Raw genomic sequence first — 22786 nt, forward strand, 5'->3', positions numbered from 1 at the left:
CCAGCCCAGCGCTCAGCGTTTTAAGAGAACATCTGGATCATTTATTTCAATGCGCCGTGTATGAAACCGATCGTTTTGTCACTCACTAACGGTTTTTAGAAACACAGCTATGAAATTAAGTTAACAGGATCTCTGGTATGTTCAATACACTGACCTTGTGAGATGTCTAACTTTATACAGCAGTTATTGATGTTCAAACATCAATAACTGCCTTTACTTGTCTGCAGCTAATTTACTGGGGACTTCAGTTTCTCCAAATATTTCCAAATAGATCCGTCTCCCATCGCTACTTTGGAAAACTCTGTCAGCCCAGGTAGTTTTCAACATGGACATTAAAAAGCAGACACAACATTGGCTAATTATGGTACGTTCACAGCAAATGCGTTTCGAGCGTCTGGCGCGGTGCAATTTGAACCGTTTTGATTTTGCTATTGTTAAAATCTAAAACAAATGAATTGATTATTACCAGGACTATCCAGAACCTGGGGATATGCTGAGAAAACATGCAGGACACCAGCCAGTGAGGAGTGGAGTTACATGGACCGGGTCTGTCGTATATGAATGATTTACACAAATACACAACAAAAAAACAACTTCTACATCACTGAATAATCTTTAGAAGATGTGTGGTGCCAACAAGACAATGAAAAATTAAACAGCAAGTCAAAATCACTCCAGAGATAAAAACAGGACACCAAAAATACAGTCTTGGAAATACAAAAATCTACTTTATCGTTAACTTTCTGCTCGTACAGAAAGACCTTTAGCTCTACAATAGCTCTGTGCGTTTTCACTCAAGCTACTCGATCCAGATCCTGTTAAACCAGGCTTGTTTCCTAAAAGCTGTCAAAAATATTTCCTTCGCCTCCAAGCACAAAGGTAAAATTTTTTAAACCTTCACACAAAAAGACAACCTTTACGGTATTTTATTGCTGTAAAATGTAGCTGCAGCTACATTTCCCAGGTTAACGCTTCTTTAACTTTGTGTTCCCAACATAGACCATCTCAGTTTAGCACAGTATTTCCCGTGATCATATTTTACATGCATTTCTATAGTTTGAGTTGAGAAGGAAGGGCAATAAGAAGGTGCTACTTTAAACACGAGCAATTTTCAATGTAATCTCTGTGTTAAAAATTTAACTGCATGCTTACATAAAAATGCTATGATAAAGGTATAAAACAAATACAGGCTCTGTTAAGGTCTGTTTTCCTACATGTTTTATTTCCACATAAGCATATCAGGCTTGACTGGCCTATGAAATATGTGCACACATGGTCTGAACTACAGTCATGGGAAAAAGGAAAAACTTTTATGACTGTCAGTGCAGCCATGGAAATAACCAAGTCCACCTTTAATGCTTCGATAATATTTAAGAGGGAAAGATTCAATCATGTTCTACTAATGAACCTGATCAGCAGCGACTGCAACCACTTCTTTAAGACAGGAGTTTATGCAGTTCGCCGATTTGGAGAATGAAAAGGTGTTTTGCTAAAAACAGAAAGACTTTGGCAGAGGCAATTTCACAGTCATTGAGAACAATGTTTGCGAGTTGAAACCATTTAGAGCAGCTGCTGATCCTCCCAGGAGTAGAAAAAAGCTCCTTGTTTGCAGTAAAAGTTCTGAAACAACATCCACTGCACTGAGAAGACCAATCTGGAAAAAACGCCTCATAGAAACAATGAAACATGGTGGAACAGGAGTGATGATTTGGGCTTGTTTTGCAGCTTCAGAACCTGGGAACCCATCAGTTACTGATTCCAACATGAACTCCTCTGTAAGTCAAAGTGTTCTAGAGTCAAATGTCCAGCAGTGAAAGGTCGGTTCATGAAAGAGAGACATTATCCAGAACAGAATCGCTGAAAAAGAAAACAATTAAGACGTTGCAGTGGTTTGATCAAAATCCAGACATCAACGCAAGCTCACATGTCCAAAAACTTTGATAAACTAAAGAAACATTGAAGAAGATTTGACTAAAACTAAAACATAATGAAAAGAGAGAAAACAAGTTCTGAGAATGATCAATATCATCCCTTCCAGACCGAAAGGTTCGCCGACGATCCAGCCAAATTTGCAGCACCGTGTTTCTGCCACACTTTGTGCTTTCTGAAAGAGGAGCCAATCTCGGGTTATTACGGTAATTTCACCCCCCTATTAATAGATGATAAACTGTGAAAATAACTTGCTAGATGTTGAAAGTTACAGTTATGAATAAATGGGCAAATATATTTACTCACAGGACATTTACGTACAATTAAGATGAGCAAAAATATCCAGGCGGAGATTTGAAACTTTAGATCATAAAGAGTTAAAGGGGATTCTAACTACCATGGCAGCATCATGAACACCTTCTTGCATATCAGTGTGAACTGTAATGCGAACTTTAATTTCCCATGACTGTATATGTTAGAGCAGTGGTTCCCAACCTTTTTATTACCGCGGACCGGTCAAGACTTGGAACATTTTGCTGCGGCCCGGTGGGGGGGAGGGAGGCAAACCGTCAGATAAGGCGGTGTTGGTGTTCCGCTAAAGCCTGAATATACCCAATTTGGGATTGTCTTGGACTTTTTATCACAGCCTGTGGGGTTTTCCCTGACTGGGAACGACAATACAACCTGCTGAATGTGACAGGTAGCCAATCAGAAAGCGCGGTGACGTAAGAACAGAGGGGAATCCCAAACAGCTGACATATCGTGCAACTGAGAGTCTGGTGGATATCGGAGAAATGTGGAAATGTTGATTATTATATGTAAAGGTCCTTAATATATATGTTTATGTTTATTCAGTTAAAAATGTTAACTATGAAAAAACACAGTCACCTCCAAATCATAGTGCAGCAAATTTAACTGCATGCTTACATAAAAAAGACGACGGCTGCTCCCGCCTTTTCTTTTTGTTACATCTTTTATCTCTTATAATGAGTCCACAAACTATCACTATTGCTTCTACATAGTCGTCCGTGTTTGGTTATTCTAAATTCCCGTATGCTATGTTGGGAGTTTTGTGGATTTTCTTCTGGAATCGGGATGTTTGTGACTGGAATCGGTTCGTGTGGTGTGTTGCTCTTGCCGTGTGGCTGGAGACGAGATCCGATCGAACCTGTTGTACTTTTATAAGCTCTGTGGTAACAGAGGTTTGGAGAATCGGTCAACAATTCTTAAATCTTGCTGTCTAAACCAGACTTAAGACTCACAAGCTCTACTCATCTCCTCTCGACCACTGCCCAAACGCTCTCTGACTCTGGTCGCTATGGTAACGTTTACATATCCCTTCAAAATAAGATACAGATGCGACACAAAAACGAACATTTTACTTTCGCGAAAATTTTAACTCCCGATAATGACAAACGGGAGCCCTGAGCTTGTTTCTCTGCAACAAGACGGTCCCATCTGGGAGTGATGGGAGACAATAACACCCGAAGTGTTGCTTATATGCACAGCGTACTTGGTTTCTATATGGCGAAGCAGTTAAGCTTCATTGCCTCATTAGCAGTCGGTCGCCGCATGTTACGCAGAGCGGGTTTGTAATGTGGGACTCACCTACCGGTCCGGGATAAATCCATTCTCCTGCATCTTCTCTGGGCCTTTTCTCCTTTGCAAAGAAACTTTCCAAAGACATCTGATCTGTTTCTTACTCATTTTTGCTGCTTGTGGGCTCAATGTGGGCGCGCAAGTAACCGAGAGAATCCGGTTAATGGATTTTCAAAATAAAAGATTCTCCAGACTCAAATACATAAAACGGAAATATTTCATTATTTCTTGCGCGGCCCGGTACCAATTGGTCCACGGACCGGTACCGGTCCATGGACCGGGGGTTGGGGACCACTGTGTTAGAGACTGGCGAGCTGTGGGTGTGTCCTGCCTCTCGCTCAGTGGAGACAGGCAGCCAGCCCCCACCCTGCATGGCTAGTGGATGAGGACAATGGATGGGTCAGTACAGTCTTCCTAACTGAATACCTGCAGGAAATCATCACTGATTTAAAAGTTTATGCTTTTATAATCATGGAATCAGTGAGTCTGCTACGAATAAAACAGCATGTGCTTTGATTCTCTAAAATTTCACTACTCTTCTCAATTTTCTTCTCTTGAATTTACATGTTTTTAATTGGTATTTTTTATTCGTCACAACTAACAAAATACACATTGATACCAATTCTAATGCTCTGTAACTAGTTAGATTTGCTTGAATAACTTGTAAAGATTTTATTTTAGAAGTGTTTTTGCAATGATGTACTTTTTACTTTTACTTGAGTAATTTTGTTTTGAAGTACTGATACTTTTGAGTAAAATTTCTGGAGACTGTGACCAACTTCACTAAATGAAGAACAAGCTAGTTTTAACCAAACATTCATCAGACACACACCTGCAGTTTTTGTTAAAGTTTCATAAGTCTTATATTGGAGTTGAAAAATGTTTCTTTTGGTCGATTTTGTTTGCGTAATTATGAATTATTTTCATTTTGATCTTTAAAATAACATTTTCACACAACCTTATATTTTGGTCCTGCTATTGATGTCATTTTTATGTATTAAATGATCAGTACTTGAGTTGCCTTTTTACCAAATACTTTGTTGTCCTTACTTGAGTAATACTTTTTACTTCTGCTTTTGAGTAAAACTTGTTGAAGTAGTGCTACTTTTACGTGTTGCAAACTCCATTCACCTCTGCTAAAGTCTAAGCTTTGCCTCTACAGAGGATTATTTATGATCTCATTGTGTAACAAAGTTGCATTGATGTAAAAATAAACTTTAAAATTGAGAATAGAATAGGAAGGGAGTACAGCACTGGGTGTGTTCGCTTAATTATACAAACGACTGTGAAAAATGGATGGAATTAGGACACACTCCCTCTGAATAACGCTTTTCATTGCAAAAACACCTGCGTCTTTCCACCGTCTCCGTCTGTTCCAACATTAACGACATTAGCAGGCACTGTAACCACTTCATCAATTCCCTCCGTCCTATTCTCTTTCTCTCTCCTAAACACAGACAGAAATGTCCACTGTCTCCACTCTTCATTCACAGACGCAGCTTTTTCCTGATTCACATTTTCCAATCACTCTTTGGAAAAGATCCTGCTCCACCATAATCAGCGGAGACGGTCGGCGGAGCAGAGGAAAGCACAAACAGAAGAGCTGAGCAGACGTACCTGAGTTATCTGAAAACTGCGGGACGTCCCAGACGACAGCTGCTGCTGCTCCTTCTGCGTTTGTGGCCTGGACTGCTGGGGGCGACCTACACCTGTCGATGAACGGCGGCTCGGTATCTGAAAATAGAGCGACAAAAATCACTCACCAGGAGCCACAATCACACCAGAGCAAAAATCTATTTTGAACATGACCAAAACTTGAGCAGGTTTAGACGATGTCGAGGAGTTGACATTTGATAACGGAGTGCTGCGCGTGATCCAACTTTTTTAAAGGCAGAGGGCACAAGTTGAACACATGTCTCCAATAAAAACCCGCAACGTTCCTCAGCCATAACAACACATGGAAATGTTCAACGCTACCATGCTTGAGGTTTCTCCCCCCTGACTGCAGTGATTACCGAGAGGCTGACCCACGTTTTTCATCCTCTACAGAAACAATATCTGGCACCTGTTAGGGCACATAAACTCTCTTCCTGGAGAACATCTCAATAATTTCCACCTTTTTTTTTTTTTTTACTTTGAAATAAAGAGGAAAGACAGTGTTTCAAAGAAAACAAATTAGTCTGCAATGAGTTAAACATGTTGCAGTGTGTATGAGAGACTAATCAATCTTTTTAAAGGGGAAATTTTATGCTTTACAGCCATAAATGGGTAAATCTTGAACAAAAACAGTTATTCTATTGTTTTAAAAAGCATGAACGTGGCAGAAAAAAACAAAAAAGCAGAGCTCTTTTGGGGACACCCTCTCTAAAATAGAATGGCATCGTCATCCGCAGGACACAACCCAGTTCATGCTATAACTATAACAGATTAGCCAGACCATCAAGGCAACTATGGGTGTTGTTTGTGAGGAAAGACAAAGTTTGCCCACGCCTTGCTTTGTTTCTTTTTTATATTTTTAAGTGGCCTCTGTCAGTAAAATCCACAGATTGGTTTATTAAATTAAATTAAATTAACAACTGCTGTCTTCAATGTTCCTCCACGTCCATGATTACTGAAGACAATTAGCCAAAAAAATAATAAGACAGAAAATTGTTCTAATAAAAATTAGCGTATATAGACGTAAGAAGGGGCTGAACAGTGGAGCTACTACAGAATAAACCCTGGCAAAGGTCAAAGGGCAAAAGGCAGTGGCTGGATGGATTTAAACAGGTTGAATGGAGTCGATGTAAAGAGAAGAGAGACTTTCAGCCAATGACTTGAAGCATCCTGGTGACCCAGTTGTTGGAAGAAAAGGGAGGGTTGGTGCCCGCTTGTGTGGATAACAACGCTAGAGAGACCAGAGCAGAAATTACAGCATCTGTCTGAATTTTAAAATTACAGTTTTTCTGACAAGTCGTCATTTACCACTGTGGTGAATTACAGTCAGACTGGACTCACCACAGAGCCCGGGTCGAGTGCTGGTTTACTCAGCCTCCACGCTGCTGTACAACGTCCTCACTCAGAAAAATCCCAACAACTTACCCAGCTACGTACAAAGTAACGTATTACTCTTGACATGTGCAGATTTAAAAATATGTTCCGAGTTAAACTTTTTGTGATTGGAAGTAATAACATTTTCGAGTGTAGAGAATCTGTGAGGAGAGCTAAAGATTAGGGTAATGACATGGAGACCTTTCTAAACACAAATACTTTGAGCTCATTGCAAAACATGAATCATCGTCGTGCATAGTTTCCAACCAATATGTCTGTGAGACATATGAATAATTTTGGGTTTATCTATAATCTGGGTTTTCACTCATGAAATGACACCTGAGTTTTGTCTCCCTTGTTCAAATTTATCCCTCGTTTACAACTTTTGCCCGCATTCTGGGAGAATTTCTGTCTCTCACACATTTTTTTTATACATTACAAAACTTTGGACATAGAAAGTAATTTAACTATTAATGAGGCTGAACAAAACAAGAAGGGAGAAGTTGCAAAAATATGATTATTGTCCCTTAATCTAATAAAGTGAAAAGTTATTACAAAATGTCCTTGTTTTGGTATCCAATTAAAATCTAAAATATCTCTGAAACAAGAAAATCCTGAACAACATTTTTACAAAAATCCAGCATTTTTGAAATTTTGAACCAATTAAAGAACGCTATTCATTTTATTCCAGGTGCCGATAAAAACCATGTGAACGTCCCACCTTCTCCCTTGTTGTAATTAAATGCACCAGTGAAGTTACACCAGGACCACACAAGCAGTATTGACTGTTTTTGGGATGAGCTCACCGATTACAGTGACCGTGAGGGAGCAGTTGGCCTGGTTCCCGGTGCGGTCAGTTGCGACGTAGGTGATCGTTTCCTTTCCGATGGGTAGCAGCTGAGGGGGATTGTAGACTGGTTTCACCTGCACCACCACCTGCAGACGGAAGAGAAAGTTAAAGGAGCAGGGAAACATTTTAAGGTTGCTCCTGTCCATCTGTGGTTATAATTTCAACCTCTTCGTTGGAGTTGTCGACGGCGGTAGGGACGTTCCAGCTGACGTTGGCGGTCCCGCGCCGTTCATCCGTCTCTGCAACAATGTCTGCAGGACACTGGAGCTTTGGCGGCTCAGTATCTGAAGAAACACAGAAAGAAAGAAAAATGATAAGACTCCCCGACAGATTAAGTCTTGGCTTTACATTAGAACCAAATGTTATGAGTTTTATGCAATCACATCGAGAACCTCACTGTGACCGTACTCTGCTCTTTGTTATCACAGAGGGAGTAGCATGAAGTCATTTGACCTCTTGTGTCTTTAATCCCAACACATCATACATTCATTATTGATCATTATCCAAGAAAAGATAAGACGGGAGCATCACCGTTCCAACTAGGCTTCAAGTCCAAACAATATGCCGCGTCTTAAATCTTTGAGGATTTAAAAATTCATTGTCTTAATCCCTGCAGGCCAATAAATCAGTGGCTCTGGTCCTGGTGAAGGATGTTAAATATCGTGTTTGCGTAAGAAAAAAAATATGATGTCACTGATGTGGCGCAGAGATCAGCGGATAGTGGTTACAACCTGTTTTAAAGGTTTCTGATCATGAACATCAATCTGAAAGATTTCAATATAACCGCAACACCATGGTGCTTTTCGATTCAGTGATAAGAGAAAAAAGTCAAATGGTGGCATGAACAGAAAAGAATAATCAGTCAGGTGAGTCCTAAGTGAGATTGAAATTCTCTGCATGCACAGTGAATCATAGCCTGGCTATTGCCTTCCTACACGGACCACTCAATTCTCATTTCCCTTCAGTGGTCCGATTGGGATTTCTCCCACTGAGTTTGATTTCTCAGGACGCATTTCACCTCAGCCAATCAGCAAACAAAAGGAGAAGTTGGCGAACAATGCCGTAGATTTTCTGCGCTGTAGTTTGGCTGTAGTTTTAGCAGCGGCAGCGGAGGAAGTGAACAAAGCCGTTCAGTTCGTGTTGGCCATGCATCCAAATATTGAGTTTACATTAACAGCCGCCTCGTTCAGACTGCCACTTCTTTCCTTGCGGTGGAGGACGGTTGTTTACAGCGCGGGCAATTTCTGGTAAGCTTCAGAAACTGGTGCATTACGAATGTCACGGTCAAACGTTAGCGATTGGATAAAATCAGATCCAATAAAGTTTAAAACTTCAACAGAGTCCACGTCTCCAGTTTCTCAATAATCGCAGGTCCAGAAACCTCTCTACCAAGCAAAGCGTAGGACAAGTGGCTGTTTTTTATCAGACAAAGTTGATGGGCCAACTTAATTTCTTCTGGGTTGCTGGTTTGTTAGGGCCGATACGCCTTTTGAAAAGGAAAGGTGTGGCTGGACTTTTTTTAAAAAGCTTCAAAATAAATACAAGAGTTATATAAAAAGTCTGACACAAAGTTCAAACTTAAGAGAGTTGCACAATCAGCTGCCAGGGTTGATTCAAGCATGGATTTGTTTCTGCAGAGAGTCCGGCTGTGCAGAGGAGAACATACGACGACGCATGTGAGGATAAATATCAGCTCTCGTATTGTTCTGGGGAGCAGACACAAGGATGCTTCCTCCGCCTAAACTCTGCGTAATCAGAAACAAGCCCAGTTCAGCTCAGTTCAAGCCTGCAGTAAGCTGCTAAGCTTCAAAAAGTCCAGTCTCCCATCTGAAAGCGGTCATGCCTCTTGGACTGTGTAAGAGAACTGTTCTCATCTGGACCTGATGATCCATTCACTTTGGCATTTCTCTCTGCCTAACACTAACACACTTAGATCCAATCTGTTTTATTTATCTCAACAACAAGGGAAGCATCTCTTAGATGTCTTCGGTAGGATGGAGAATGCATGAGAGGACAGAAACTTCCTAGAAATTCTTGCTTTCTGTGGCTCCTCATGATAAGGTATAATTTGGAGCCTGCTTTGAAGGTTTTAGCTTAATGTTTGATTTTGTAGCGCTGCCCACTTCAGGCTCAAAGGATATAAAACAGAAACAAAACAAAAAAAACCTGCTAAACCTTTCCAAAAACCCCTTGGAGTGACTCATCCATGCTTTCCCCTTCTCTGTCACCATTACCTTTCCATTTGTTTTAATCTTTACGACACTTATTTTCCTTCTTAATAGCAGCTGTTCCTCCGTCAGCCAAGTGGCAGAAGTAGACTGAGGACATTCAGGGAAATAGTAAAAGTTGCTTTGTACCACCTGTTACACCTGCAAGGCATCTGGAGAGCTACAGTGCATTATAATAAACTCCAGAGACCAGTTTAGAGCAGGAAGGGGGAGACATGACAGCTCGGACATGGTATGGTTCGAGTTAAAGACATGCAGGATTGCTTAACGAGAGCTAGCATCATTCACAAAGCAGTGAGAAATGCAGAAAACAAGAATGGAAAGTGGGAACGCTCTCCAAGTCCCCTGTTGTTCCCGTTTTACAGCTTCTACTTTGTCAGCCTATTCTCTTTATTTCTCTCTCAAAAGTTCTCATTAACCGTTTTGGATAGCAATAGGAAGGAGGTTTATTTTCCCCTTCAGGCTTTTATGCAGAGCTAATAACCTTCTCCTCTGCCTTCATAATCAGAGATTTCCTCAGTTGTTAAGTCTTGTTTTTCCCCAGATGAGACTCGGGTCCAGATTTACAGAAGGTGAGCCCAGTCTGTTAACTTGATTAGTATACATCCAGTGAAAGCCCTGCAGCTAGTCCTGAATGCAACGGCTCCACTCGTGTGATGAAAAACATCCAGGGCTTTCCCCCTACACTTCCTCTGCTGGAGTCTTATTAAAGGCAGGATTGATTTCAGAGTTTTACTACCGACTATTAAATCTATGAATACACCGAAACCACCTCACCAAGACAAACTCAAAGCTGCAGTCATCCAGTCATATTTCCCTGGATGTGCCTAAAACTAAGCCCTAAAACAAGACATGGCGATTCTCTGGATGAACTGCCTTTACCGCTCAACTCAAACGTCCTAAAACTCCTGGAACATTTTGTCAATTTTTTTTGGCCTTCGCTTTTTGGCTGAGAGTATCAGCTGTTTAATGGGTTTTACTGTTTCCTTTATTGCTTTGTAATATTAAAGATGTTGAATTATTTGTATTTGTACGGCACTTTGCTATGCTGGCTGCATAAATGAGGATAAAAACCACATTGATGTGGATGAGCTTAGATATAGTGTATCATGTTGAATATGTTTCAAAAGAAAATTATTATTACATCTCAATAAATTAGATGATTTTTTAAAAAAGTTCATTTATTTCAGTAATTTATTCCACAATGTGAAACTCGTGTAGATTAATTGCACACAAGCTGATGTTTTAGAGCCTTTAAATTGTGATGATTTTCTGTTTAGATTAGATTTTTATATCAGCAAGGAAAAAAGCAATATTTAATAGAAATATGGGTTAATAATAAGTATGTTTAATGCTTGAAGGTTGTTACTTTCAAATAGTTATTTTAATCCGACAAATTAGCCTCATCTGAACGCATAATTTCATTTACTGAGAGGTACCTGTAGATAAATAAGTAATTAAATAAATAAGTAAAACCCAAACTTAAACTCCAACACCTTTAGTATTACTTTTGTTTAGGGTCTGTTTAGAGCTCGACCTGCCATGACCTCTAACCTTCAGAGGTTTCAGAGAAAAGGCAGGTTTTCTCACCTTCACAGGTAGCTTTATGGACATTAGCAGTCCAGTTCCCAGAGCCCAGGCACGCCGCCCTGCGGTTTCCCTGGAGACTGTAACCTTGGCGACAGGTGAGGTGACAGATGAAGCCTGGAGCCACAGCTCTTTTCCCGCAGGGAGGAGGCGACAACACGACGTTATTCTTTGGATTCACGATGGGGTGACAACGAACCTCTGGGGAGGCAAAATAAGAAAAGCTGAATTTATTTTAATGTACAATGTAGCTTATAATTTTGCTTGTACATTTTTGCACATAAAAGATGTTCACGATCTTGTATGTCTTTCTTTGTTTGGTACCAGGGCTACTTCAAGAAGGTATAACAGTAAGAAAAAACACATGACAGCAAAAAGGATCAGAGAATCTATTCAGCCTTTCTGGGAAAACGTACTCTACAGCGTTAGAAAGAGGCTACACCCCACTGAGAGCTTTCAGATTTGAGAGGTGTGGCTTTTGTCCTGGCCGTAAAACGGTGACCAAGTGGAATCGTCTAAGGATCAGGAGAGTCGGGATGTCCAGCTGAAACGTGTTTTGCTGCTTCCCACAAGGCTTTTTTTGTGGGGCTGTGAGATCTGGGAAATTGAAGGTCAAGTCAAGGCCTAACCACAACATTGCCTGAGGAATCACACACTGGCTCCACTGGCTTGCTTTCTTCCCATATAGTTAGTTCAGATGCCAGTTGTTTCCAATGTAGGCCATCTATACCCAGCCATGTACACGATTCATCCAGTTCTGATCCATACATGTCCATTCGTAGTTTGGCGGACAAACCTTTCCCGCCCCAAATCCCTTGGACAACCTCTTGATAGATCCTGACCATCCAGTTACAGATTGAGATTATCTGACCCTGTTATTTAGGCTTCTCAGTTTAACCTTTGTTAAACTCTCCGATCCTCATGCCGATCCATTCTTTTTTTTTTTTTTATTCTAACACATTGACTTTGAGTACAAAACTGGCAAATATATCCCATCCACTACCAGGTATGGTCAGCGGTCATAATGCTATGCCTAACCAGTGCGTATCCCTTTTGCATTGGGAACCTTCAAGAACGAGCTCCAGAATCATTTGGGGAGAGGGATTTCTGGGTTTTGCTTCTGGACAAGAGACTCCATCAGGCCTAAAAAAAAAAAAACATCCAGCCTGAAGGCCCGATCCAACCCGACTATTTAACTTTAATTAGAGGCCCGAGCCCGGAGCAAACCCAACATATTGTTTTAATTAAGATTTTGCTGCTTTTGTTTTCAGACCACCGTTAAGAGTAAGCAGTGTAAGTTCTCCCATTTTTAGTTTTAACGTCTTCCAGCTCCATTTTGTTGCTTGTTGCGGCCACAGGGTGAGCTAAGGTCAAGTCATCTGGGATGTGTGATTGATAGGAACCTATCTGCACGACCGCTGGAGCGGAGCAGGGCGTAGTACGCTGTGCTCGCTACAGTCTGATTAGCTCCTGCTCTGTTTTTACTTTCTTTATTTCCTCAACAGGTTAAACTACATGCTCCTCTGTTTAGACTATAATGCGTAGATTGACACAACTTTATATCGTGCGTTCTTGTTTGCCGTTCTCTGTGCTGAATGTATTGCTTATTAAACGCACCACAGAAGCCTGAACCCAAATTGACAATCAAGGAAATAAGTTTGGGTCTTTCCTGGACCTGATTGTCTTTGTGAACCAGTCTCGGATCTTGGTGGCTTTCCGATGATAACGGGTTACTCTTCCTATATGTACTCGCATTTCCTTCGCTGTAGCCTTAAAGGAGAAAACTCTCCTAGGGTTATTCATAAAATCAGATTTTAAACAGACTAAAATATCTCCGTTTTCTCCACTGCCAGATGAGTAGTCTCTCCTTCACCACAGGACAAACAAACAGTAAAACAATCCAGCCAGCTGCATCGAGAGCCCACAGAGGCTTCTCGTCTGTGTTAAAAAAGTGTTGACAGTTTGTTGGGCCAGATGATCAAATAAACAAGCTCCATACACAGCAGCAGAGATGGGATATATTGATAAGCGGATGCAGTTGGCTTGGGTTTTTTTTTAAATAGCTCACCAAGCTGGCAGGCTGGTTGGCAGTGCGTCAGCGCGAGCCGGAGCAGTGAGGTTGGAGGTTTGCGGCTAAACACTCTCACACTGTCCCTTTTTTGTGTGCTTGTGTGCCTGACCTGAGAGCTCTTTGTGGTGGGCACGAGTGTGTGCAACTATTTTAACTTAACTATCAGTTTCAAAGTGTGCGAGCAATTTTAAATGCACACAATTTTGCTGGGAGAAAGCAGATGTATCTTTCACCGACTATAGGTCCAAATATACACCGTGTGTTTAGCCGTGCCGTGCACGTGTGTTTACATACGTGTGTAAAACCACATGATTGCGGCAGAAACATACAGATCATGTGTTATTTCAGGCTCCTTCGTTTGATAAATTCTCTCTGGGCTTAGTGAGGGCAGACACGTTTCAATGAGCTGAAGCAAAACAAATCTCTTGAGCTTATAGTTACATGTCAGGTTACAAGAACGATGGGCTGCTACAAGTCTGTTATGGGTCTTAAAGAGCTCAGCACTGCAAATATTCAACAAAGGGACCTAAACTGATTAAACTGAAGAGGCAGAAAGACTAAAGAAGAGGAGAGTGTTAAAATTTTGTTTTTATGTTGCTTTGGATGTTACATTGATGCTTCAGCTCTAAATACATTTGCTCAGGTTTTCTTGCTGCCCCACAAAAAAAATAAGAGCAGCTAACTACAGAAATACCTGATAAATATCAGACTTCAAAGTACATTGAAATGTGCCATTACAAAAGACTCTAAAGGATGGATTAAAATCTTTGGCAACATTAATGGGCTTTGTTCATAGCTTGAGAAAAACAGAGTTATTCTCCTGAGATTGAGGTAAATATATTTAAGTCGTATGGTGCCCAATGATTTTAGGATTTTAAGAAAAATATCAACTTGTCAATTTAGAATCTAGAATCCACAAAATTATGAGAGGAAAACGTTTTAGTGTAGCTTTATTTTATTACAAATGAAACCTAAAATATCTAGAGAGCTGTCACTATATAAAAACAACCTCAAGTCTTACTGAAAAATTTCCTTCTAGCTCAGCAAACCTGGTATTGACATTCCTCCCTTCAATTCAGATACAAGTTGACAGCCTCAAATAAGAGCCTTTACAGCTGGTTTTTAACTTTATCTTAAAGTCAACAGTAAGATATTATTAGTCAGATATTAATCATTGAATGTTTTTTGTTGAGTTGTGTTGGACCTACGAGATGCCACAAATAGAGGACAATAAATGAAGTGGGCCTTGTCAGAGGTCAATGTCACACTGAAGATATTGACCAGCAGCAGTGAAGCCTAAACGCCTGCAGGCAGCAGCTCTGCACACCTTCAGAGTGCGACCAGTCCAGGACATAAAAACTGCTGGAGATATACATTACCTGAAAATACGACCGGCCTCCACAGAGCGTAAAATGGTCTCCAAAAATAAAAAAAAAGAAGCTAAATACACATCAAGCATCACAGAAAACTCCTGATATCTACTGATCTATCTAATCCCGCTTTCTTGAAAAACCTTAAGTTTTGAGGACAGTTCTAGCATTGAATTCATTAACCATTTAAACATCAGGTGAGTGTTTTAACATTTTAAACGACCAAGAATGTGTCTAATTTTACAACATTGACAAAGTTTTTATTTAAGAACTTTTCTTCTGGTAGCCATCCAGGTAATAACCTTTCTGCTTGAGGCGGTCGACGTCACGCCACTGGGTGGTCTTTCAGTACGTCTCTGCTCAGGTTGTTTCTAAACTTTGCTAATTTGATCAAAAGCGTCCAAGACCACCTTCACAGGTTTCCCTTGGGGGGGACTATCCCTGAAAAGTTTTGAGTTCATTCAGACCCGCACTTGGATCTTACGGTGAGGTTTTTAATGGGACCTTTAAGAGGTTAGATCTTCAACAATGCTAACAAAGCTGTTCATGTTTTCTATTCTGATACATGACAAACTGTGAAACAACACATGTTCTATGCTAAAAACATTGACGTTTCTCTCAGGTTTCACATTTTACCTCTGTAAGTCTACAAATTCAGAAATTGCTTTTTAGATGAAGGTAACAAAACAAATCTATATGATGTAATTTTTTATAAAAAATGTTTTTTTAAAAATATTTGTTAAAACTGTCACCATATTGTGACAGTATGAGACAGATAATCTGCAAAAAAATTTTCTTCTTCCGGAGTTAATATTGCCGCCTGAAAAATCCACCAATCCTGACTAAAAACAACCAATCAGAGCCAGAATCTTAGCGTTGTCCATCAATCTTGTGTACTCGCTGGTCTATGTGCTAATGGAAGACAAACAACTTACCATTACAGGAAAACCATCATTGGTGGTCATGCTAACTAGCGTAAGCGTTCACAAAAGGCTCTTTTAATCAGAAGGGTGATTGACAGCGCTTAGACCTGCCTACTGGCTCTGACTGGTTGTTTCCAGGTAGCACTGGGAGAAGGCAGAGAAGCTCAATTTTTGCCACAGATTGTCGGTCTCATGCCAAACTGTCACGACATAGAGGCAGTTTCAACAAATATGTGAAAAAATATCAATATTGTGAATAAACGTTACATCCTGCAGCTTTCAGAACATTTATTTGAGACGACGGCGAAGAGTAACGTGAAGGCTTACCCACACACCGAGGTAGGGGTCCGCTCCACTGGGAGTTAGCCTGACAGGTGAGTGTGGAGTCTCCCTCTAATCTATAGCCTCGCTCACAGCCAACCTGACACTGCGTCCCGTAGGACACGCCGCCGTCGCTGCACCGCAGGAAGCCGTGCTGCGGCCGGGAGAGGACCTGGCAGGAGCGCACTGAAAGAAGAAGACGACGATAAACACCAGGATCCAAACAAGGGAAAGTGAAACAAAAGCTGCTCTGTTTGTTGCTGGATCCATTGTCCCATAATTATTTATTTATCTAAGGTTAGTTTGAAAACGCGAAACCTCTACCCTGTAATCCCATGACAAGCACTGGAAACGTACTGTAATCTTAAACTCGTCAATGAAATCTTATCGTGATAAACCCCACATGTTGGCTTCTCCAAGGCAACTCCAGTTTGTTCTTCAAACAGATCATAATTCGCCAACACTAAATATGAAATGTAGCAGATAAACTCGGATGCTGTAACCCGTAAATCACAAGAGGAGTGGAATACATGAATGAATCATCTTTGGCTGTAACTTGGGGCCTATCATTTAACCAAAACTGTGAAAGTCCCTATAAAATAAAGGGGGGGAGAAAAAAAAACACTTCTAGTGTGTGTGTGTCTGCTCTGAGTTATGCTGAGGTCTGGTAACAGGGTGTGCGGTGTGCTATTTCTCATCGCCACCCATAGACAGACAGGCAGTTCAGATGAGACCCCTCTCCCTCAGGGTCCAACTAGCAGGGAGGTCCTACAGTATGCGGCAAAGACGAGACGAACACATACAAGCAGACATATGCACACACACTTAGAAAATATATACTCAAAGCCACATACTATAAATCTGTACCACACACCCTTACATATTCAGTGTCTTGGTATTTGTGTGAGTCACTGCCCTGCTGCCTTTCTGCTAAAACGAGCATTTTCCTCATTAATCTCTTGACCTCTGGAGCTCCCCCCCTTCTGTTCCTTCAGCTTACCGAAACTCCCCCCCAACTCTGCTCCTGCTTGCTTCAACTTTGACTTTAATCTGCTCCTCCTGTTGGTCACTCCGTCTCTGTTCAACTGAATCCTCCCTCTCCTTTTCTTCCTCGTGCCGTCTGGCAGGGCAAAACGAGGTGGAATCCCAGGAAATGTTAACTTGTCACCCGCTCTAAAAAACACATGTAGGGAGCGGAGACTATGCTATTTGAGGATAACTCCCACATGAATCATTCTAGACTCTCAAAAAAAAAAAAAAAAAAAAAGAAACTCGGCCAACAAATCAGCTTATAGCCTTTATTTTGACAATTTAAGTCGGCGCTGCATACATAGGAAAGTGCTGCAATGCTTTAAGGTATCTGGGCTGAGTGAGGAATTATACAGAGCATAATGTAAGGTAATCCCATCTGAGTACTGAGAAAAATAAAATATTAAGATGGTGAGCATTGTAGGTTTTTCTCATTCATCCACTTTTTACACCTGTTTACTCCTTGCAGAGTTGTTGAATAAAACAAAATAAAAATATCCTTTATCGTTGACAATGGGACAATTTAAGTGCAGCAGCAGCAGCAAAGAGGCAGACAATAACAGCAACAAGACTCGCAGAATAAAAAGTCTACAAAATGTCAACATGAATACTGTGTAGTTATAAAAAATACTAAAGTTCACAGGAATGTGCAACTGAGTTGGCTAGTTCAAAAATGCTGATAGCTTTTGCACCAAGGGTGCGTTCATACTGCGGTCCGAAGTGACCCAATTCCGATTTTTTGTCAAATCAGATTTTTCTTTTTTTGCCGTGGCCATTCACACTTCCAAAAATAGGCAACATATATGTGTTCTCCAGTGTAAACTGCAAACAATTTGTACGCAGTAGAGGGCGCAATAACGTCACACATAGACAGCGTTCTCAGTGTTCTGTCAATCACCACAAAGAAGAAGAACAAGTGCTCAGTGTTTGCGGAAGTAAACATGGAGGCTAACGGTGGAGCGCAGCTTACAATTTTCAAGTTGTTGTTTGACCGGAGTCAGAATATTAACTTAATTCTCGTCTTACTCCGCCATGGTTGTTGTTTTTCTTCCCGCTTGCGCATATCAGGATGCAGAATAGTGAGATTTGTAGAGTATTCGGATGAATGCGACCCGGACGTTCAGGTCACATTTGAATCAGAAACGTATTGGATACCCGAAAAAAGTCTGACCTGTGTTGTTCAGACTGTCATGAAAAGATCAGATAAAGGTCGCATTACGGCAAAAGGAATTGGAATTGGGTCCCTTCAGGCTGTGAACGCAGCCTAAGAGTTATTCAGAGTTGCCTGTCAGTCTAATGTGTATTTTTTGGACAGTAAAGTCAGAGGACTTGTTGAAAAGCAATGGATGGATTTGTACACTCTATACAGAAAAAACCCCGGCGGGGATTCAAACCTACAACGTTTTTGTGATAAGACAACTGTGTTAACGTGTTCTACTGCACAGCCCTAATGCATGTTTCTCATTATAGTTTAGGAAAGATGTAAATTTTACATTTAATTTAGGTTTACTTAGATTAAGAAAATCTTAGTGACTGAAGCCATGGACTAAGAAGTCTAACTAACCTGGCGGACTTGATATTTACCGACTGCTACAAACAGCTTGCAAAATAACTGACTGGTGCAAAGTAGTGGCTCTAAAAGTACATACAATGGAGCAGCAACCTTTACAAATCAAAGAGCTACTTTTGTCCATAAATCTACGAAGAAAGAAAGAATTGTGTAGCGTTTCTCAGTTCCGGTCCTCAGGGAACACTTCTGCCACAAATCTGACCTGAATAAGTGGCTGATTAAGAGGCTTCTGCAGCACTTGATAGCTTGCAGAGGAGGCCATGCATTCATTTCAATCAGGTGCTCCTGAACACAGACATCTAAAATTTGCAGGGCAGTAGTCCCTGACGACCGGAAATGAGAAACACTAGAGAATGAGAAAACATACAAACAAACATTATTTAGTTATTTTGTTGTGATCTAAAAGAACAATTGATATATGTTTTTTAGGTTTCAGAACCAAAAAACTTGTCAAACCTTTACAAGGGAAAGCACAACTCTTTATTGGGTAAAATGGTGCCATTGAAGTTCTTTACATTTTAATAAAGAGGCAACCAACTTTAAAGAACAAAGCAAAGCCTAATGACTAAAACAGGAAAAAAAAAGTACCCTGTGTAAAATCAGGTTACTCAAAGAGTCAGATGGCAGAACTGCTGACACAAGCGTTTTCCTATTGTTCTCTTGCTGCTCCTTAAAACTGTTGTCAGTTATCTGGAAGCCTGTAGATCTGGCAAGTTTAGATACTTTTTGGAAATTATATAAACATCAGAAAAACATCTTTGTTTTATATTTGAAAACTATTTACACCTCTCTAAATAATGAACAGAAAAAGCCTTTAGTGTTTTTACAGCAGTGGTGTCCAAAGTGGGTCCTGGAGGGCCGGCATCCTGCATGTTTTAGTTCTCTCCCTGGTTTAACGCACCTGGATCAAATGATGGCTCATTAGAGGCCTAAGAGGAACATTCTCATGCTGAAAAGGTTGTTACCACCACCAGGGAGAGAACTAAAACATGCAGGATGCCGGCTTTGGACACCACTGTGCTACAGCAATCAAATGTTTCTTCTGATCTTTGCCCATTTATTTTTAGTGATGAACTCTTAAGTGTTTAAGGTTGGAAGGCCTTCATCACCCTAAGCTTCAACTTAACCATAGATTCTCTATCAGATTAAAGTCAGGTTGAGATGTTGCAAAATATAGCATTACTTCATAAGAAATCTATTTGGAAAAAATGTAATAATTATTTAAATTTAAATCTACTAAAGGTGTGAATTATGTACAGCTATAAGAGGCAGTATCATGTCCGTTTCCTCTTGAAGAGTACGAGCCACCATTTTCAGAAAGAAAAAATTGGTTTGTAGGCGTGTAAAATGTGACCACTGGCCCGGTTTTCTTTTTGAAAGCTACACCTGCGATGTATTTCTTACCTGTGCAACTAGCAGGTGTCCCTGACCAGGTGCCGTCGGCCTGACACAGTCTGATGCCGGTTCCATGAAGCTCGAAACCCGGCTGACACCGAACTCCACAGGCAGCCTCAAAGTGGTTGTTGCACACATCCTGGACAAAAAGGCCGTTTTCTGGAGGGGTCAGTGCTGGGCAGTGAACCACTGAAAGAGAAGATCGGAGAAGATTTAAAGAGTCAATATAATAGAGACAATCCACTGCACAATGACAAACTACGCACTCGATAAAACTAATAGTCTACACTGCATGGAAAAGGCTATGAATACATAAAATATTACAAGAGAAAGACTAACAGAATATTATATGTCAAGATTCACCATCTTATCTACGAGGGAGGAAGAGAAACTATACTGTAGTGTCTGAAGCTGGTGATAAATAGACCTTTGCTTTCAGATGAAAAATCAAGTGGAAAGTCTCTGGCTTGTTCTTCAAACGATAGAGAAGTTCATGGCTCGATGCAAATTCAGAGATATGGCTCACTCTGATCTTATGCTTCTGTGGAAAAGTGTTAAGCGTTTCTATTAAAGTTACTATCTATCCGCGTTTGTTCCCGTCAACCGAGGACTATTGCTTATAATAATTCGTCTGCACTGCTTTATTGCAGGTCCAAATAAGGTAATATAATGACCAACTGAATAGCAGAAGAATTTGTCTGGTTTTACTGAGAATAAAGCAAAATCAAGAGCAAAGGATTCATGTACAAAAGGCCATTTTTATGTTATTTTTTGTTTTCATTCCCCCTGAATATGTACAGTTAGTTTCTGCTCCTTGGCAACCAAAAAAACCAAAGGATCCTAGCTTAACTGAACTATGCTTCAGTTCTCTTCACACCAGAGGAAAAACACTCTACAAACTCCAGGAGCTCCAAGAATGTTCAATAATTGCAGATAATTTAGAAAATGTCCTTTAAGCATGAAGGAATGTCTCCAAGCCGTTCCCTGAAGCTTTCTCTGCTGTCCTGTCTCACAATCGTATCACATCTGTTTCTGGCCTCTCTTTGGCACCATTATAAGTAAACTTTGTATTTACATAGCAGCCTAGCAATATTGGAATTTCTCTCTGTGTCTCAGCTTCTAGCTTATATGCACAATTTGGAGATGTGTGCACTTCTTGGAGACCTTGTCCTATTAGGCGACGGGGCCTGGATAATACCCGTGTTAAACGGACGGCGGAGTCCGGCAACGACAGGCGCTTAAATTCCGTAACAAAAGTGTTTTAATCTTTTTTTTAATCTTTTTTTTTTCTTTTTTTTCCCCAAAATCTCTCTTTCTTACTTTTTATTCAATGTCACATGCTGCTTTTATTTTGTTTTTTAATTATGTAAAGCACCTTGAAATGCCTTGCTACTGAAATGTGCTATACAAATAAAATTTGATTGATTGATTGATTGATTGCTACATATTTTATTTTATTTGCAAGTTGCCCGTTTTTTTTCTTCTTCTTTCTGCATGAATTATTCCTCTCAGCTGTGGGAAGAGATTCTTTCCAAGGTTCCATTCTAGTTGAGAAGTCAGAATTTCAACATGGCAACGTTAACAGACATTTCTGAACAGCTCTTGCCGAACATCAGTTTAAGCTCTGGTTTCCACACCACTTTTAATTTGTTCAGCTTAGAGTGGCAGGCGCTACAAGCAACATCGAAATTAAACGCACTTTTAAAATCTTGCTGTTGATGCAAGAAACGGCCGTGTTAAAACTCAAACCTGGCCTTACAAGTTGAAGCTGTGGGTAGTCGGAATGGCCCCAAGTTTCCAGTGGGAAGTCTGACTTCGGAGGGCGTACCAGTTGATTTTTCCAACTGGGATGTGGGAATTTCCCAATTCCAAGTTCAACTGGAAAGCTACATCAGATATTCTGCTACCATGATAATAAGCCGCCACATTCTCATCTCAGATATTTGGTGCATACACAAAATAGTCTGGAAACCCGTGGTGCTCCTGGTTCATGATATTCTTCATCGCTCCAAGATTCTCCAGACACAACTCACTTTCTTGCTTGTCATTTAATGCTGAGGAGTGCTTTCAGTTCAGTGTGAACTTTATTTTTTTGTATTTTTACATTTTGTATGCACTCACGCTGCATTGAGTTTCTCGTAAATTAGCCATTTACAGAGAAGCTTTTGTTTTTTTGGCAAAGTAAACCTTTGTTACAACACATGCAACTAAGGCACCATGACCAAAAAAAGACAATATGGTTTTATCGCTGTGTTTACCATTAGTGAAACTTTTAAGATCTACTGAGTTTAAATACTGCTGACTGGAAGCCAGAAAAGAAAAAGAAAAAAATATATATTTCGCTCAGCTTTTTCCTGGAAAAATCATGCCAGAGTCTAAATATTTACAGTAGCCACACAAAGTGCTGCTGGACAGCGTCGATGTAATTCAGATGGTGCTTATGTCAAAAAAGTTTTGCTCCCAGAGAGCAGCTTTGTCTCACCCTGACAGCTCGTGCCTATTGGCTGATAGCCCGGCTTGCAGACGCAGTCATGGAGGGCGGTGCTGCCAGGCTGGGACGTGTGCTGCGCGTCAGGGCACAACAGGCAGGTGGTCAGTCCTCCGGGAGTGCCCTCTGGTTTATAAGTGCCAGGTGGACAAGCTGTGAAGATGAGAGAACAGGGGAGACACTGCTGTTCAGAAACCGATCCCACAAGGCTTTAATATGAAACATATGAGAGAAGTCACAAAGTGGCGGCTCATTAAAAGTAAGAATAATGAAGATCTACGACATGAAAATGGAGCAGGAATGGAAAACTGTCTTATTAAAAATAATAAAATACATTTGATGCAAAGTTTACCGTTTTTATAATCAGTGATGTGTTTAAATTGAAGTCACTGGACA

At 40.6% G+C, this 22786-nt stretch overlaps 1 protein-coding gene across 3 annotated transcripts in view; it reads right to left on the minus strand.

Annotated features, from left to right (window-relative positions):
• Positions 1–22786, minus strand: part of svep1 (sushi, von Willebrand factor type A, EGF and pentraxin domain containing 1) — a 98047-nt gene that overhangs the window by 27244 nt on the left and 48017 nt on the right. For all 3 annotated transcript variants that reach the window (XM_008427984.2, XM_008427982.3, XM_008427983.3), the window contains 7 exons: positions 22385–22543; positions 19912–20091; positions 15915–16094; positions 11227–11424; positions 7574–7692; positions 7365–7494; positions 5146–5262 (listed from right to left, as the gene is read on the minus strand). In XM_008427984.2, the coding sequence (XP_008426206.1) occupies positions 5146–5262; positions 7365–7494; positions 7574–7692; positions 11227–11424; positions 15915–16094; positions 19912–20091; positions 22385–22543 (1083 nt within the window). The remainder of the gene's footprint in view (positions 1–5145; positions 5263–7364; positions 7495–7573; positions 7693–11226; positions 11425–15914; positions 16095–19911; positions 20092–22384; positions 22544–22786) is intronic.

This window comes from Poecilia reticulata, chromosome 18 (genome assembly GCF_904066995.2).
Source record: "Poecilia reticulata chromosome 18, P_reticulata-male-v2, whole genome shotgun sequence".
Classification (NCBI taxonomy): domain Eukaryota; kingdom Metazoa; phylum Chordata; class Actinopteri; order Cyprinodontiformes; family Poeciliidae; genus Poecilia; species Poecilia reticulata.